The 15,725-nt window shown below is 29.1% G+C and overlaps 9 protein-coding genes across 9 annotated transcripts; 5 read left to right on the top strand and 4 right to left on the bottom strand.

The window, feature by feature from the left end:
- Positions 1-377: 377 nt before the first annotated feature.
- Positions 378-698, top strand: ELE39_001473 (uncharacterized protein; the record flags this gene model as incomplete). The annotated part of the gene is made up of 1 exon (XM_067344512.1): positions 378-698. The coding sequence occupies one exon, from the start codon at positions 378-380 to the stop codon at positions 696-698; it is 321 nt and encodes a 106-aa protein (XP_067201450.1).
- Positions 699-918: 220 nt separating this feature from the next.
- On the bottom strand, positions 919-1,287 carry ELE39_001475 (uncharacterized protein; the record flags this gene model as incomplete). The annotated part of the gene is made up of 1 exon (XM_067344514.1): positions 919-1,287. One exon carries the CDS (start codon positions 1,285-1,287, stop codon positions 919-921), a length of 369 nt encoding a protein of 122 aa, XP_067201452.1.
- A 679-nt stretch (positions 1,288-1,966) lies between these two features.
- On the top strand, positions 1,967-5,353 carry ELE39_001476 (P-type ATPase 2; the record flags this gene model as incomplete). The annotated part of the gene is made up of 1 exon (XM_067344515.1): positions 1,967-5,353. The coding sequence occupies one exon, from the start codon at positions 1,967-1,969 to the stop codon at positions 5,351-5,353; it is 3,387 nt and encodes a 1,128-aa protein (XP_067201453.1).
- A 42-nt stretch (positions 5,354-5,395) lies between these two features.
- On the top strand, positions 5,396-5,776 carry ELE39_001477 (E1-E2 ATPase family; the record flags this gene model as incomplete). Its single annotated transcript, XM_067344516.1, has 1 exon — positions 5,396-5,776. The coding sequence occupies one exon, from the start codon at positions 5,396-5,398 to the stop codon at positions 5,774-5,776; it is 381 nt and encodes a 126-aa protein (XP_067201454.1).
- Positions 5,777-6,636: 860 nt separating this feature from the next.
- Positions 6,637-7,077, bottom strand: ELE39_001478 (multi bridging factor type 1 like transcriptional co-activator; the record flags this gene model as incomplete). Its single annotated transcript, XM_067344517.1, has 1 exon — positions 6,637-7,077. One exon carries the CDS (start codon positions 7,075-7,077, stop codon positions 6,637-6,639), a length of 441 nt encoding a protein of 146 aa, XP_067201455.1.
- A 409-nt stretch (positions 7,078-7,486) lies between these two features.
- On the top strand, positions 7,487-8,284 carry ELE39_001479 (myosin regulatory light chain; the record flags this gene model as incomplete). Its single annotated transcript, XM_067344518.1, has 2 exons — positions 7,487-7,597; positions 7,853-8,284. 2 exons carry the CDS (start codon positions 7,487-7,489, stop codon positions 8,282-8,284), a joined length of 543 nt encoding a protein of 180 aa, XP_067201456.1.
- A 1,149-nt stretch (positions 8,285-9,433) lies between these two features.
- On the top strand, positions 9,434-11,530 carry ELE39_001480 (heat shock 90; the record flags this gene model as incomplete). The annotated part of the gene is made up of 1 exon (XM_067344519.1): positions 9,434-11,530. One exon carries the CDS (start codon positions 9,434-9,436, stop codon positions 11,528-11,530), a length of 2,097 nt encoding a protein of 698 aa, XP_067201457.1.
- Positions 11,531-11,907: 377 nt separating this feature from the next.
- On the bottom strand, positions 11,908-14,355 carry ELE39_001481 (uncharacterized protein; the record flags this gene model as incomplete). Its single annotated transcript, XM_067344520.1, has 1 exon — positions 11,908-14,355. The coding sequence occupies one exon, from the start codon at positions 14,353-14,355 to the stop codon at positions 11,908-11,910; it is 2,448 nt and encodes an 815-aa protein (XP_067201458.1).
- Positions 14,356-14,885: 530 nt separating this feature from the next.
- On the bottom strand, positions 14,886-15,487 carry ELE39_001482 (ribosomal RPL19; the record flags this gene model as incomplete). The annotated part of the gene is made up of 2 exons (XM_067344521.1): positions 14,886-15,413; positions 15,485-15,487. The coding sequence occupies 2 exons, from the start codon at positions 15,485-15,487 to the stop codon at positions 14,886-14,888; spliced, it is 531 nt and encodes a 176-aa protein (XP_067201459.1).
- Between the last annotated feature and the right edge of the window lie 238 nt (positions 15,488-15,725).

Consider the following 15,725-nt stretch of genomic DNA (forward strand, 5'->3'; position numbering starts at 1 on the left):
CTTAACTTAACTTATCTTCAAGAGGATTTTTGTTGTTCTGTTCATAATTTGTTTAGTTAAATTAGTCGTAGGTAGTTAAGTGCATGCAAAGTAACAATATATTGTGGGAACTTTGCCGCGCAATTTAATTAATTTTAGTCGCAATGGTTGTTTAATTAATTAAATAATATTGCAATATATCGAATAAATTAATGGTTATCTTGAATGGATTGAGAATCCAGTTAGAGTTGAGTTGATATGGTTATTTCCAACATATCTAAGCTAGTTAAGTTAACGTATATATATGTGAATTGAGTTGTATTCTCGTGAAACTAAATTATATACTTTAAAAAAATACTATTACCGTGTGGTTAATTAATTTCCAGAAAGAAGCTAATATGAGTGACAATATTGGGAAGCTAACAACAGTTCCAATAAGCTATTTAAGGCAGCATAAAGAAAGACTGGTACTACTGGAATTCCAAGGATCTTTAAGTATATCTAAATTGAATACAGAAACTGGAGAAATAGCTAATTCTGAAAATAGTGACGATTTTAATGGCACAGTTATTGGGCAATTAATTAACTTCGATAAAATTTTTAAAAGTTTAAAAACCCCTGAAACCGATAACCCATTGGAATCTGCTATCCAATATTCTAAAAATAACCCTATAGAACTTAGAGTGGGATACCACACACTCATTGGTAAAGTAAGTTAAGTTTTTCTTATAATTAATGAAGATACTCATACTTTATTGTCTCTGCTATTAATAATAATAACATGATGATGATTATTATTAGTTAGTTAAACTATCTAAACCTTTAGCTGTTATTCAGAACTCGTCGGAAGCACAAGAAAACGATGAAAATCAGTTAAATATATATGATATTATTCAGTTTAAACTAGTTTTTGAAGCCAGGCCTCTATTTTCCTCTTGATTATATACAGTTTGGGCAATACATTGAGTTATTGTTTTTACTGTTATCGTAATTATAACTACCGCATAAATTACATATAACTAGCTCGCAATTAGCGCACTCTGATAATTTGCAATTAGCATTATCACAAGTACTTCTACCACAATATCCGCATTTCACTTCTTTGTTGCTCAAATTACTCTTATTTAGTAATCTTCTATTACATAGAGAGCAATATTCCTTAACAATTCTGTTCAAGTGCTTTTGGCTTTGAGTTAAACACCAAACTGTGTGTTTTTGTCTATTATCTTTGTCAATAACTCTTTCTGACCTTTTTATTGTATTTAAGATTGTTTCATTTTCGCACTCAAAACTTCTTTCTCTTTTCATTTTATTCACCTTTTTACTTAATTATTGAATCTTCAATTTGGCATCCAAACAGATTCTTCCCCATGCTAGGTGCGATTTAATTTAAATAACCAAATAGATAAAAATTCTAACTTAAGAAGTGTATAGGGTCAATCAATGCAGATAATTGTGATTAGAACAAATATTCCAAACTTCTCTTCCTCACTCAACCCACAATAATTTAATAAATTAATTGCTAAAATAATTTTTTTCTTTAACCAATTTTTTTTTAATAATTTTTTTATTACGTATTTATTAATTCAGAATGTGTGGGGAAATGTGCAAGAAAAGACACGTAAGTGCATGAATTTCGGTGCATGCAGTATAAATTAGCAATCAAATTACAAAAAAGTCATATTTTTCCGGTACTCTAATAAAGCTATATAATTAATTTGAGTAAAACTTATATTAAACATCTTTTTGATGAATACATCAATTTATATTGAGCATTTTTGAAAGAAAATTAATTTTAAAAGTTAGTTCAAGACAGCTAAAAAGAAAGTTATTTAAATTTGTGAGTGAACTGGATGAAACAAAGATTATTTACTTGAATAACTTATTAATTGAGAATATTAGAGTGGCATTTAAGGGAAAACGATATAAAAATACTTTTTAAAAAAATCATTAAAGTTGGAAATAACTTATTAATAAAATCTTTAAAATGAATTCTCTTGATTTACAAGTTAATGGAATGACATGTATGTCATGTGCCACTACAATAAAAAACTTATTATTGCATTACAAATTTGTCAAGGATGTTGAAATAAACATCATTTTAAATAGCGTACGTGTAATCTTGAATAAGAAAATTACACTTAATGAAAGAAAGAAGATTTGTGACACAATTAACAATGCTGGATTTATTTGCTTATTAAAGTCAAGTACAGTTATGAATGACGTGTTATCTTTAAGTATTGATGATTTTAAGTTAGAAGAAAGAAGTTTAGAGAGTGAAATAGTTTATGGGAGTTCAAAAGATATAGCTGAACAAATTTTGAATAGTAAAGGAATCAAATTTTTAAAATTGCATCAAATACCGATAGAAGAGATGAAGGTAATAGTCAAGGCATTAGAAAATAAGACTGGAATAATTACTATAATAAGTTATTTGAAATGGGGACAATTGTGTATTTTGTTTGATGAAAATCAGATTACTATAATGCAAATACAGCAAATTCTAGAAAAGTCTGATATTTGGATGCTAAACTATATGAAATTCTACTGTTTATTTGGTAAGGAAAAGCTCTCATGTGTAAACAAGCTTAGAATTAAGTGCGTTTTTCGTTTAAATTCTGACAGAGAAGGTATTAGCTTAGTACAAAAGATTTATAATTGTTTGAGACGAAGAAATGCGAATATTGAGTTCATTAAAGACTTTACAACAAGTATTGGCTGCATTGTGAGTGGAATCTTTGGGATTTATAACGTATCCATTGAAAGAATGAATGAAAGTAATTTGGAGAGAAATCTTGTTCTAATGATTAGCATTGAATATAATCCCTACTTTATTTCAGGAAGGAATCTATTACAATATATGAATGATGAAGTATTAAAAAACTATGTTAGTGAAGATATTCAGGATGTGAAAATTAGTGAAAGTCAATTAAAAAAGCAATATTCTCACAGATTAGTAAATTCTATGCAAATTATTACAAAAAGTAATTTGGATGAAAGTGTTAATTACTCTAGCTTGCAAAAAATTAAGGATAAAGAGTCTCGATATTTTGTTATTTGTTTCACAGTTTCCTTAATATTAACTATTATGGTATTAATGTATAACTTCTTTGGTGACAAATCCTTTATGTCCAAGTTTACAAGAATAATCTCTTTTAATGTGATCAAGTCTTTGCAAGATCAAACAGTATTATCTGGAATTAGTTGGAAATACATTGTAACTTTAACATTAGTCACAATAGTAGTATATTTATGTGGTTATACGTTTCATAAGAAAGGAATCAAAAGCATGTTATATTTGAATCCAAATATGTACAGCTTAATTTCACTTGGAACAAATACGTGTTATTTGTATTCACTATATATGATGATTTATATCTCAATCATATCATCAAAAGAGCCTGGTAATACAAAAATATATTCAGATAAGTTACCAAACTTTTTTGACATTGCTTGTATGCTTATCACAATAAGCTTATTTGGAAGAATTTTGGATGTGCATTCGAATCTATTGATATTAAGAATTATCAATAGTAACAGTAATGGTTATGGAGTTACAGATGAAAATGGGGATTCTATAAAATATAATATAAAAGACAGCTTTCAATTGCTTGGTGAAACCAAATTTGAGTCACTTGAAAAAACTTATTATCACTTTTCAAACTCTGAGAATTGCCAGGTATTGCCTTTAGCATCTCCAGAGAGCTATAAGAAAACTGGGACATTCCAGTCAAAATATAAAAATGCACAAGGACAAAAAATGAATACTATGAGCATAGACTCTATTTGTTTGGATGATGTTTCACCTCAATCTATGGAAATGAAGGAGCAGAGCTCAATTATTAACAAAAAAGTAAATGTTGATTTAATAGATTTGGGAGATATTATCATTTTAAAAAAAGATGAGATTGTGCCATATGATGGAATTGTTATTTCCAATGATATTGCAGTTTTGGATGAGTCTATGATTACTGGAGAAAGTAGAATCATTGAAAAGTTATATGGAAATTATATATCAAGTGGGAGTAGAGTATTGTCGGATAATGTAATCATATTTGTAACTGAAGTAGGAACTGAAAGTACCCTAGGGAAGATTCAAAAGCTAAAAATAAAGGCAAGGGAGAGCCAAATAGAGCTACCAGGAATTATTGATAAATTCTCCAAATATTTTGTGCCTTCAATCATATTATTATCTTTAATGGCTTTCGTTGTTTGGTTCTTATTGGCTTATTATAACAAAGTGGATCCAAAAAGGATGTTCAATACTGATAGAATTCACTTCTATACAGAGTTTGATAATATCTTTAACGACTTTCCAATTTCATCCAAAGTAATGTTTGCATTGCATTTCTCACTGTCAATATTGGCAATATCTTGCCCATGTGTTATTGGAATTACAGTGCCTATTGCTGTACTCATTTCAACATCACTAACTTCAAAAAAAAATATATTAGTTCAAAATACAAATATCTTTAATAATATAGGATTTATAGACAATATAGTTTTCGATAAAACTGGTACTTTGACAAATGGAAGACCAACAGTCAAATCTATTATTATGGATCATGAAAATATTAGAGAACTATTAAACCCTACATTTAATAATGGAAATTGCTCGAAATGGGAAAAATCAATAGATGTAGATTTTTCTAATTCTTCTATTGAGACATTTTACATTAACAAAAGTTCCAATATTCAAGACAAAAATATTTTTATTGAAGAATTAATGGAATCTTATTTAAAGTTTTGGTGGATTATAGGCTCTTGCGAATATTATAATAATCATCCAGCTGGAAATATATTAAAATCCTTTTCAATTAAATTATTTAATAATAAAGAACAATATAAATTTACTCAGCCTGTTGATTGTAAATATATTCCAGGAGTAGGAATGACGTGTATTATTAATAATATGAAAGTTTTAATTACGAATCAATATAAGCATCTCGATCAAGATTTTAGTTTAGTTTCAGTTAATTCTAAGGGTTATAATCATTATTTAAGGAGCCCATCCAATACTTTGGAGATTTCTTTAGATAGCCCTGAAAATAAGAGTGGAGAATACTCATCATTATATTTACAGAATTGGCTTAAATATTGGTCTAAAAAAGGATCAATAATTATTTACATTTTCATTGGAGATTTAAATAACTTTAAGGAAAATGACCATGGATTAATTAATGTCAGGCAAATGAAGTTGATTGGTGCAGTTTCTATGATTGATGAACCAATGTTCGGAGTAGAGTCTACAATAAATTATATGAAGAAGCACGTAACAGAGCAAATATGGCTTTGTTCAGGAGATTCTTTTTATACATCAAACTCAATTGCATCTATGGTAAGTTTATTAAATCAAATATCTTTCGAATTTTAACCAAATCTTTAATTCAAGGTTGGAATAGATTCTGATAAAATTATGAGTAATTCAACTCCTAATGATAAGCTTCATCTTATTCTAGATCTTCAATCAAATAAGGAGTTAAATAAGATTTCTAATATTGACTTTAATTTTGACTTAAATAATGATCCAACCGATAAAGAATTTTTCAAACCCTTTGATTTAGAACATCTTGAAAAGAAGGAAGAAAGTAGAAAGAAAAGTCAAAATAGATCAAAGAAAAACCTAAAAAGAGTAATGATGATTGGGGATGGGATAAATGATTCAGCTTCTATTGAGGCTGCTGATATTGGAATACTATTGGGAAAGGGCGGGATAAATAATTTTACGCATGCAGATGTAATAATATTATCTAATTACCAGAATAATATTAAATTCTTATTTAAACTTGGGAGGTAAGTAAAAAGAGGAAATTTAAAAGTTTTTTCTTCGAATTTAATTTTTAATTATTCATAATTACCCTTAAATAATTAATAATAATTACCATTAGAGAAACACACAAAGTAATTAATAGAAATTTAATATGGGCATATATATTTAATGTTTTGACAATTCCAATGGCGGCGGGAATTTTTTATCCAAATATTATTATTTCACCAGTTGTTGCAGCATTTTTAATGCTATTAAGTTCAACAATTATTGTGTTTTCAAGTTTAATTTTGTATAAATTTAGATAAATAAAGGTTGAGACTTGAGAAAGTTATGAAACAATTTTATGGGAAAGAGAAAGAGAGAAAAAAAAAAGGAAATAAAATACTAACAGTACAAAATGTATGCATTGATAAACAATTGTGTGCATTTAAGGGGAATCGGTGGAAGGGGGATAAATATTTTTAAAAATTGTTGTTAATATTGGATGTATAAAATTATATTCAGAAATTAAGTTTTAAGATAAAAAAATTCTTGTGTACTTGAGAGTTAGAAATCAGGTGATTTAATTTGAAGCAAATTTCGTTTTTTTTCCTATTTCTTTAAGTTATACTGCAGAATATGTAAAAAATCATAAATAAAGTGAAGAATTGGAGTTTATTAAAAGAATTTAAGTAGCAAAAAAAAACTATTAATGAATTTGGAGCATGTACAAAGATTGTGAATTTATATGTGGCTATTTAAATTTAAATATATTTAAAAAGTTTGAGTTGTTGATTATTATTTAGATAGGTAAGAGATACCTAATCTATATAGAAAATTATAAACGATAATATTATTTTAAAAAAATAAGGGGAAATGTGATTAATAGATAAATAGATGGTGTACTGTTAATCAATATTGTTATCTGGCTTTTTTTTTGGGACAGGCTTTGGTAAATTTACTCCCAAACATCTGGACATCTTTTGAACCAATATGGGGTTTGGGATAGCCTTTCCAGATTCATAGTCATTAACAACACTAGCCTTTTCATTAATCATTTGCGCAAGTTGAGCCTGAGTAAGCTTTTTAGCAACTCTAGCTTGTTGTAAAGCTCTAGAAAATTCCCCAGAAACTCTGAAGATACGATAATCACCAGTATCTTCGTCCAATTTAGCTGCATTTTGAGGGATGTTTTGCTTAGTTGATGCATTTCTACCTCCAAGGAACTTTTTCTCAGTAATAATTTCTTCGCCTTTTCTTCTTGCTTGATTAAGATCTTGTTCTTTTGATACTCCTTTCGGCCTAGAGCCTCCCTTTTTCCATACTACTTGATTCCAATCCTGACTCATTCTTGAAATATAGTCCAGCAAACAACGGTTATTCGATAAAAACTTATACAAATAGTTGAAAAGAAATTTATTTTCTGGTCAGTGTTAAAAATTCCCGCTGAAGGCGGGAAATGTCAATTAGACAATGTGTTGTGGTTTAATAATGTGTGTGAGGGGCGGCGCCAATCTGAAAAATTAATGCATTTTCAAGTTAAATTAGTAAACTAGATTGTATTAGTGGAAAGGTTAAAATCGGCATAGGCAAAAAAGTCAGGTGATAGAGAAGATTTTCATGTATTAAATATATATATATTTATGTATTTAAGGGGTTGTTTTGCTTTTCAAGAAATTGAAAGGGTAGTATATTTCTCTCTTCATTATAGAAACTTCTGCAAGTTTGTTTTGTGGTCAGTATTTGGATAATATCAACATGCCAACAAATAAGCAAAGTTTGAGGTTAAATGAGGCACAGCTAGTAGCAGTCAGAGAGACTTTTGATTTAGCTGATGATGATTCGGATGGAAAGATTAATTTTGATCAGGTAAGTTATTTTTCAATATCATTAAATAGGTATATGAAGTAATATAAAGTTTAGAAAGTATAATGTATATAATTCATAAGGAGTGAATTTGCTGTTGAGCTTTTAATTTGACCAAATATTAACACATTTGTGTTGTCTACTATATTTAAATGATTCATTTCAAATAATAATGATTCTTCTTCATTACCTATTATAAAACATTTTTTTAATATAATAAATAACTAATTAATCATTTCATTATTTTAAAATTTATAGGCATGCATTTTATTTAGAGTACTTGGGCAGACAGTAACAGACCGTGATTTGAAGACAGCATTATTAGAAAGCTGGCCAGGACTTGATATTCAATCTGACGGGAGTAAGGATAAAGGGCTTAAAAAAATAGATACCAGTTCTCTGGCTCCAATAGAATTTGATGCATTTATTAAAATTTTCAGAGCTAAATATAAGGTTCCTTTTGATGAAGATACTATAATTGAAGCTTTTCAAGTTTTTGACCCAGATAACACAGGACTTATGCCGGCAAATTCCTTCATCAAATTGATGACAACGACAGGAGAGCCCGTTCCAGCAAATGATGTTGAAGACTTATTACTACTTGCAAATGTTGATAAAGATGGAAAATTTGACTATACTCAATTAGCAAAAAGACTTGTTGAAGGCCCCAAGAATGTTCGTGTTTTATAATCAAAATTCAAACATTTTTCAAATAAAATTTCATTTAGTAAACATACAAAAGAAATTTACTAATTTTTTTTTTTTGAAAGTGCATGTTTATTATTTTTAAAATAACGATATTAATTAAATTATTCATTCACATAAATGCATGCATGTAATTTGTATCCACATGACGTGACCTTAAGATTAAATCATTAGTTGTGAAAAAGGTGATGAGCACTAACAATAAATTATATAGGAATTGCGACAGGTTAAGAAAAAATGATTAAGGACAAGTTGATATTGTGTGGATGAAATGAAGAGTTTTAAAGGAAGAATAGGAATTTAGCTACAATGAAGATACAAATAGAAGAGAGGTGTGAAAGAAAATTCGCATAAGCGCAGGATTACTTTCATAGCAATTCAGGTCTTTGTATTAATGCAAATATATTCTGAAAATGCATACAAGTAACAATTAAGTACAATTAGAGAACATAGAAATTCTCAGTTCAAATGCTCGAAAAAAAACCAGCTAAAACTATAAGAAAATAAATTTATCTCATTTTGTATACATAATTTGACGTTTACTTAATTACTGGGAGAGTTAAAAATAATCTGGAGAAGAAAGTATTGTGGGGGTTAAAGAGGGGTGGTGACATAAAAGAGTGAGATTACAATAATTGAATTTACAGAAAGCAATAATAATACAAATAATTCCTTTTAATATAAAAAATAAATAATTCTGCAGAAAATATATTTAGGTTATTTTTTTGCATTTATATTAATACAAAATAAATATAATTGAGGGGAATTTTAAGTAATTTTTAACGAGGGTATCGACGAGACAGGCACGCAAGTATTGTCTCAACTCTTACCCCCATTTAAAATAAAGTTTATAATTAAATAGATAGATAAAAATAATTAAATAGATAGCTGAATGGTAAAGACTGGAAATGCATAGACGTAAAAGTTAAAAAAAGTATTAAAAGGTATATAATGTCAAATAAATGGTGAGATATTAAATAGATAGGTCAAGGGGGGAAAGTTTTAATTTAAATTGAATAAAATAGGGGCACGTAAGAGAAAGGACAAAATCATTCTATCAAAAAAGGGTAATTTTCATTTTTGAAGAAGAAAACTTGAAGATTTTTTATTTCTATAAAACTAAAAACTATCAAAATGGTAGAGACTTTCGCATTCAATGCTGATATTCAGCAGCTGATGAGCTTAATCATCAATACTTTTTACAGCAATAAAGAAATCTTTTTGAGAGAATTGATTTCTAATGCTTCGGATGCTTTGGACAAGATAAGATATGAATCTTTGACTGACCCAGAACAACTAAAGAGCAATGAAGAAATGCATATCAGAATTATTCCAGATAAGGTTAATAATACCTTAACTATTGAAGATTCTGGTATTGGTATGACTAAGAATGAACTCATTAACAATTTGGGTACTATTGCTCGTTCAGGTACAAAGGCATTCATGGAAGCAATCCAAGCTGGTGGTGATGTTAGTATGATTGGCCAATTTGGTGTTGGTTTCTATTCTGCTTATCTTGTCGCTGACAAAGTTACTGTAATTACCAAACACAACGGTGATGAACAGTACATTTGGGAATCATCAGCTGGCGGTTCATTTACTATTACCAATGATACATCTGACAACAAGTTACAAAGAGGTACTAGAATCGTCTTACACCTTAAGGAAGATCAACTAGATTATCTTGAGGAGCGTACTTTGAGGGATTTAGTTAAGAAGCATTCAGAATTTATCTCCTTCCCAATTGAACTTTCTGTTGAAAAGACTACAGAAAAAGAAATCACTGATTCTGATGTTGATGAGGAGGAAGAGAAGAAGGAAGAGGATGGAGAAGATGGACCAAAGATTGAAGAAGTTAAAGAAAAAGAACCAAAGAAGAAGAAGATCACGGAAGTAACTCAATCATGGGACTTGCTTAACAAGAATAAGCCAATTTGGATGAGAAAGCCAGAGGAAGTTACTTTTGAAGAGTACTCTTCTTTCTATAAATCAATTTCAAATGATTGGGAAGATCCTCTTGCAGTCAAACACTTCTCAGTTGAGGGTCAATTAGAATTTAAGGCAATTCTCTTTATCCCAAGAAGAGCTCCATTTGATCTCTTTGAAACCAGAAAGAAGAGGAACAACATTAAGCTCTATGTACGTAGAGTATTTATTATGGATGACTGCGAGGAATTGATTCCAGAATTCTTAGGATTTGTTAGAGGTGTTGTTGATAGTGAAGATCTCCCATTAAATATTTCGAGAGAATCGTTACAACAAAATAAGATCCTTAAAGTTATCAAGAAAAACATTGTTAAAAAGTGTTTGGAATTGATTACAGAAATTACTGAGAAGCCAGATGACTACAAGAAGTTCTATGAACAATTCAGCAAGAATCTTAAATTAGGTATCCATGAAGATACTACCAACAGGAATAAAATTAGTGAGCTTCTCAGATATCAAACATCAAAGAGTGGTGAAGAACTCATAAGCTTAAGAGAATATGTTGATAGAATGAAGGAGAATCAAAAGGAAATTTACTACATTACTGGTGAATCTATTCAGGCAGTACAAAACTCGCCATTCCTTGAGAAACTTAGAAAGTTGGATTATGAGGTAATTTACATGGTTGACCCAATTGATGAATACTGCGTACAACAAATGAAGGAATTCGATGGTAAGAAATTGAGATGCTGCACTAAGGAAGGTCTTACTTTGGAAGAAACTGCTGAGGAGAAGGAAGCCTTTGAAGCTCTCCAAAAGGAATACGAGCCTTTATGCCAATTAATCAAGGAGGTTCTTCATGATAAGGTTGATAAGGTTATTACGTCTCAACGTATTTCTGACTCACCATGCGTACTTGTCACATCTGAATTTGGTTGGTCTGCAAATATGGAACGTATTATGAAGGCTCAGGCTCTTAGAGATACTAGTATGACATCTTATATGATGTCAAAGAAGACTATGGAAATTAATCCATACAATTCTATCATTACTGAGCTCAAGACCAAGATTTCCAATGACAAGTCTGATAAGACTGTCAAAGATTTGATCTGGCTACTTTATGATACTTCTCTACTTACTTCTGGTTTCTCATTAGAGGATCCAACTCAATTCTCATCTAGAATTAACAGAATGATCAAGCTTGGTCTTTCTATTGATGAGGAAGATATTGTTGATGATCTCCCACCCCTTGAGCCAGTTAATGATGCAGAGCTCCAGGCATCCAAGATGGAAGAGGTTGACTAATTATTACATTCAGACTTGAAAAAAAGGAACGATGCAAGATTTTGTCGTTTAGGTCTGATTAACTTCATTAGAAAAGTTCGTGATCAAATGAAGTCTTGAGAGAATCGTTATTTTTGAATTTACTTAGAAGTTATAATTTTCAGATTGTAATTACTAGTTCTTTAATTCAAATATAACAACTACTGCTCTCTTCGGAAAAATAGTTGTCAAAATTAATTTCAGTCATACTGATGTGATTTTTTTAGTTATTACTTAAAATAGTGATTAGAGAAAAACTTAATCTATGGATCATGCAAAAAAGAAAATAGAATTTTTGTAATTTGATAGTCCCTAGTACTCTTTGATTTTGTCCACATGGAAAAAGATTGATACTAGAATTATACGGGAATATGTATATCTAATCTTCCGGCTCTAGTTATACTTTCGTCTAGTTCGAGGATATGTTTGTTTGAGAGGGCGATGACAATAACATTCTGATTCTTCTTTTCAACGTTATCTAAGCAAAGAAGAAGAGTAGTGAGTAGAGTTCTGGAGTCATTGGAATTTTTTGACGGAGATTGATCATCAGTTTGGTCATTTTCTAGGCATCTATTAGTCTGAGCTAAATTATGTGAGGTCCAGCTTGTATTAAACATATTTTTAATTCTTTCTTTATGTAAATTAATTCTAAAAGAAATATTATTGAATAAATCAGGTGAATAATTAAAGAAATTTGGATTTGAGTTAGTCAAATTTGAATTATTTGTTAAGCTAAAGTTTATTTTATCTTGAAAAGAATGAGCACCTGTTTGCTTACTATTAATTATAAAATTACTGGAAATTAAATCAATTCCCTCCAGAATAAGTATTGTAGGAATATTTGTGTTAAATAATTGCCTAATATTTTCTTCAGATTGTCCAACATATGGGCTTAATAAACTAAGTATATGTTTATGTACAAATTTGTAATTAATATAATGCTTTTGGATATATTTTATTAATTCTTGCTTTACTACAGAAAGTTTACTCCCATTTAAATTGTCTTTATTACCGTATATAAGTATTCTTGGAGTAAATTGCTGGTTTATTAGTTGGTTAATTTTACTATACTCATTCTCAAATATTTTGTAAATAATTAGTTGATCATTAACTTGTTGTATTATTAACTTAATACTCTCATCCTTAAAACTAAAATCTTGATTATTAAAAGCAAAATTTTTACCATCGGAACCCTCAGTAGTTTTACATAATAACATTTTCTTGTCTTCCAAATAGCTATTATATAATAAATTACCAATTACTAAATTTCTAAATAATATTTCCACCACTTTATAAACTAATTGTTTGTCTGAAATTCCAAAGCATACTCTGATTATCCAATTTACTATATCAATTCCTATTATAACATCTCTATTTCCTGATAAATCCTCCAATTGTTGCATACTAAGTTTGTTCAAATTTTGATAATACATTAATTCCAAAAATACATCAAAATTCTTGTCTAATAGTAAAATCGATACATACTCATTCAATTCCTTCTTCAATTTAAAATATCTAAAAAGCAACTCTTCTTCATTCAACTTAATGTCCTCTTTTTTTTTTTCTACCTCATTCTCAATTTGTAATACAGATAATAATTTTCCATTTGCATGCGGAGATTGGGCGCCAGTCATGTGGAAATAATTTCTCGTCATTATTAGACATTTTAGGTGGCGAGTATTATAGAAAGAAGTTTTGGAAAAAATATTACTTCTGTTAAAACAATTAAGAGACTCTGAATTTTGTGAATCTTTGTATTCCATAAGAGTTAGTTTTTTGATGCAAGTAAATCTGAAAAAGTATTCTTCTAGTTGAGTAATTAAGGAGCCTTGAATTGATAAGTTTGAAAAGGATGTGATGTAGTTATACAAGAATATATTTATAGAAATAATTTTATCCGAGTTTAAATTGTTGAATATTGTGATTTCCTGTAAAATGTCTTTAATTCTCTCGATTATGTTATTTTTAATATTTTTCAAAATTCTTATAGAAACATTATTCTCAATTACGTATTTATTTAGTATATACGTGGTATCTAAGTAAAAAATACTTGTAGCATTATTATTATTATTTAAAATATTTTTTATATCATTAATGTTTTTAACCAAAAAGCTTTCAATTTCCAGATTTTTTGATTTATTGTTATTATTGTTGGCAATGGAATTTAACTGATTTATGTTTGGGATAATTAGTAAGTTTGAAATAAAATTCATGTGGAGATTTTGAAACTCTTCAGAAGCTAAATTATTTTCTTTAACATGCTGAATCTGAAAAAAGTAGTATTTTTCATTTATAAGAAAAGGAAGAATTGCATTGCTAAGTGTATCTTTTAAGTGATATTCTGTTAAATTGGGCTTTAAGTAGCAATAAAGTTGCCTTCTTAGAGCTTCCACCAATAGATTCCTATAATTTAGTAGAAATACATCTGATTGAGTGCTCAGTTGGACAAAAAGAGGTCCAGAAAACACTATATCCAATGAAATTGTCTTATTTACAACATTTGGAAATTTCTCATGCTTTATATATTTAATATATCCTTTGTTAAGGTGTCTAATAGAACTAAGTCCAGAGTGAATATACACTATATCTTTTTTACAAATATCAATATCATCATAGGTTTTAAAAAGAATAAGAAATTTCGAATTTTCTAGGCTTTCAAAATTCAACTCAACTAGGTGAATTCTATCATACTCAGTGTCCGCCAAATTATCAGTCAATTTATTCATCATCTCTTTGCTAATCAAGGAAATCCCATCTTTGAGATCCTCCTTAACCTCGATTTTACATGGTATTGCGTAGCTCTTCATTTAGTCCATCAATTTTGCTCTATTTCATAACTCTTTTCCACATAAACTAACATATATTACATTAAACACATATATTGGATATAAAATTGATATATAAAGTGATTTATAGTTTATTATATTACGTGTAAAATAAAACATATTACTATGCGGCTAATTTTCATTTTCAATATGCCAATAATAATGTATAAGAAAAAAAAAATAAAATTGGACAAAAAAAAGAAATTATAGATAAAATCATAATCTCCAAATAACAAAATATAGAATCTATTATCCTTGGTGTAAAGTACCTCTATCTATCTCAACAAGCCTTCTTCAGTTTCACCTTCCTCTTATACTATATAAGTACAGTCTAAATCAATAGAAAAGAACTTAAATCACCTCAGTAGGCAAATTATAAGATACATTCACACCACCCACATATATATATAGGAGGAGTGCTCTTAAATAGAAAGTATTTCCGATTTAAGGTCGGAAATAAGTAAAAGAGGATGACGTCACGAATTTGAAGTCGTTGGCAAATTATTCAAGATTTATTGAATAACCTTACGCTTTTGTTTCAAGTTGGCTGCTCTAGCCTTACGAGCATCAAGCTGATCTTGTAATGCCTTTTCCTTAAGATGCTCTGCCTTAGCAACGTGAATAGCTTCAATCAAGACTCTCTTATTCTTGTATTGGTTACCCTTTGATTTCATGTAGAATTGCTTGTACATGGTCTTGTTAATTTTGCCAGATTCACGATATTTACGTAAAAGACGTCTTAATACTCTTTGACGGCGCATCCATAAGACCTTCTCTGGTCTTCTGGCATCCTTTGTACCTCTTCTTTTACCAAGACCCATGGAACGACCCTTTCTTTTAGCCTCATGGACTCTGCTAATTCTAGCTCTTGAATGTGTAGCAACAGCCTTCTTCAAGATCAAACCATCCTTGTATAATTTACGGATGCTTTGGCGAGAGTTTGCTGTTGAAATTGTGTCCATTTCAGTTGGGTCTAGCCATACTCTATTTGCTCCACATTTTAAAACCTCCTTTGCTAAACGTTTTTGCAATATCAAAGGCTAATAATTTGAATAGAAATAAGTTAGTATTGTCTAAAATGGGGAAAAAATTAAGTGTAAAACAAACTTACCATTCTTACTAGTTATTTGAGTCCTTTAAACAACTTGAAATTTAACTTTGATTTTTTTTTAATAGTTTTCCTCCTTTTTTTCCGGTGGATGTTTCTATTCCTTGAAAAATATTCACTTTTATTTAAAAAAGATAAATTTAATTACTGTCGCGTATATTTTACGTTGACTCTTTGCTAATGTATTCTAAATTATAATTGCTTTTGTTTTTATATAATTTAAATAATAATATAATTAAAAAAA

This window comes from Cryptosporidium sp. chipmunk genotype I (genome assembly GCF_004936735.1).
Source record: "Cryptosporidium sp. chipmunk genotype I strain 37763 chromosome Unknown contig_18, whole genome shotgun sequence".
NCBI lineage: Eukaryota > Apicomplexa > Conoidasida > Eucoccidiorida > Cryptosporidiidae > Cryptosporidium > Cryptosporidium sp. chipmunk genotype I.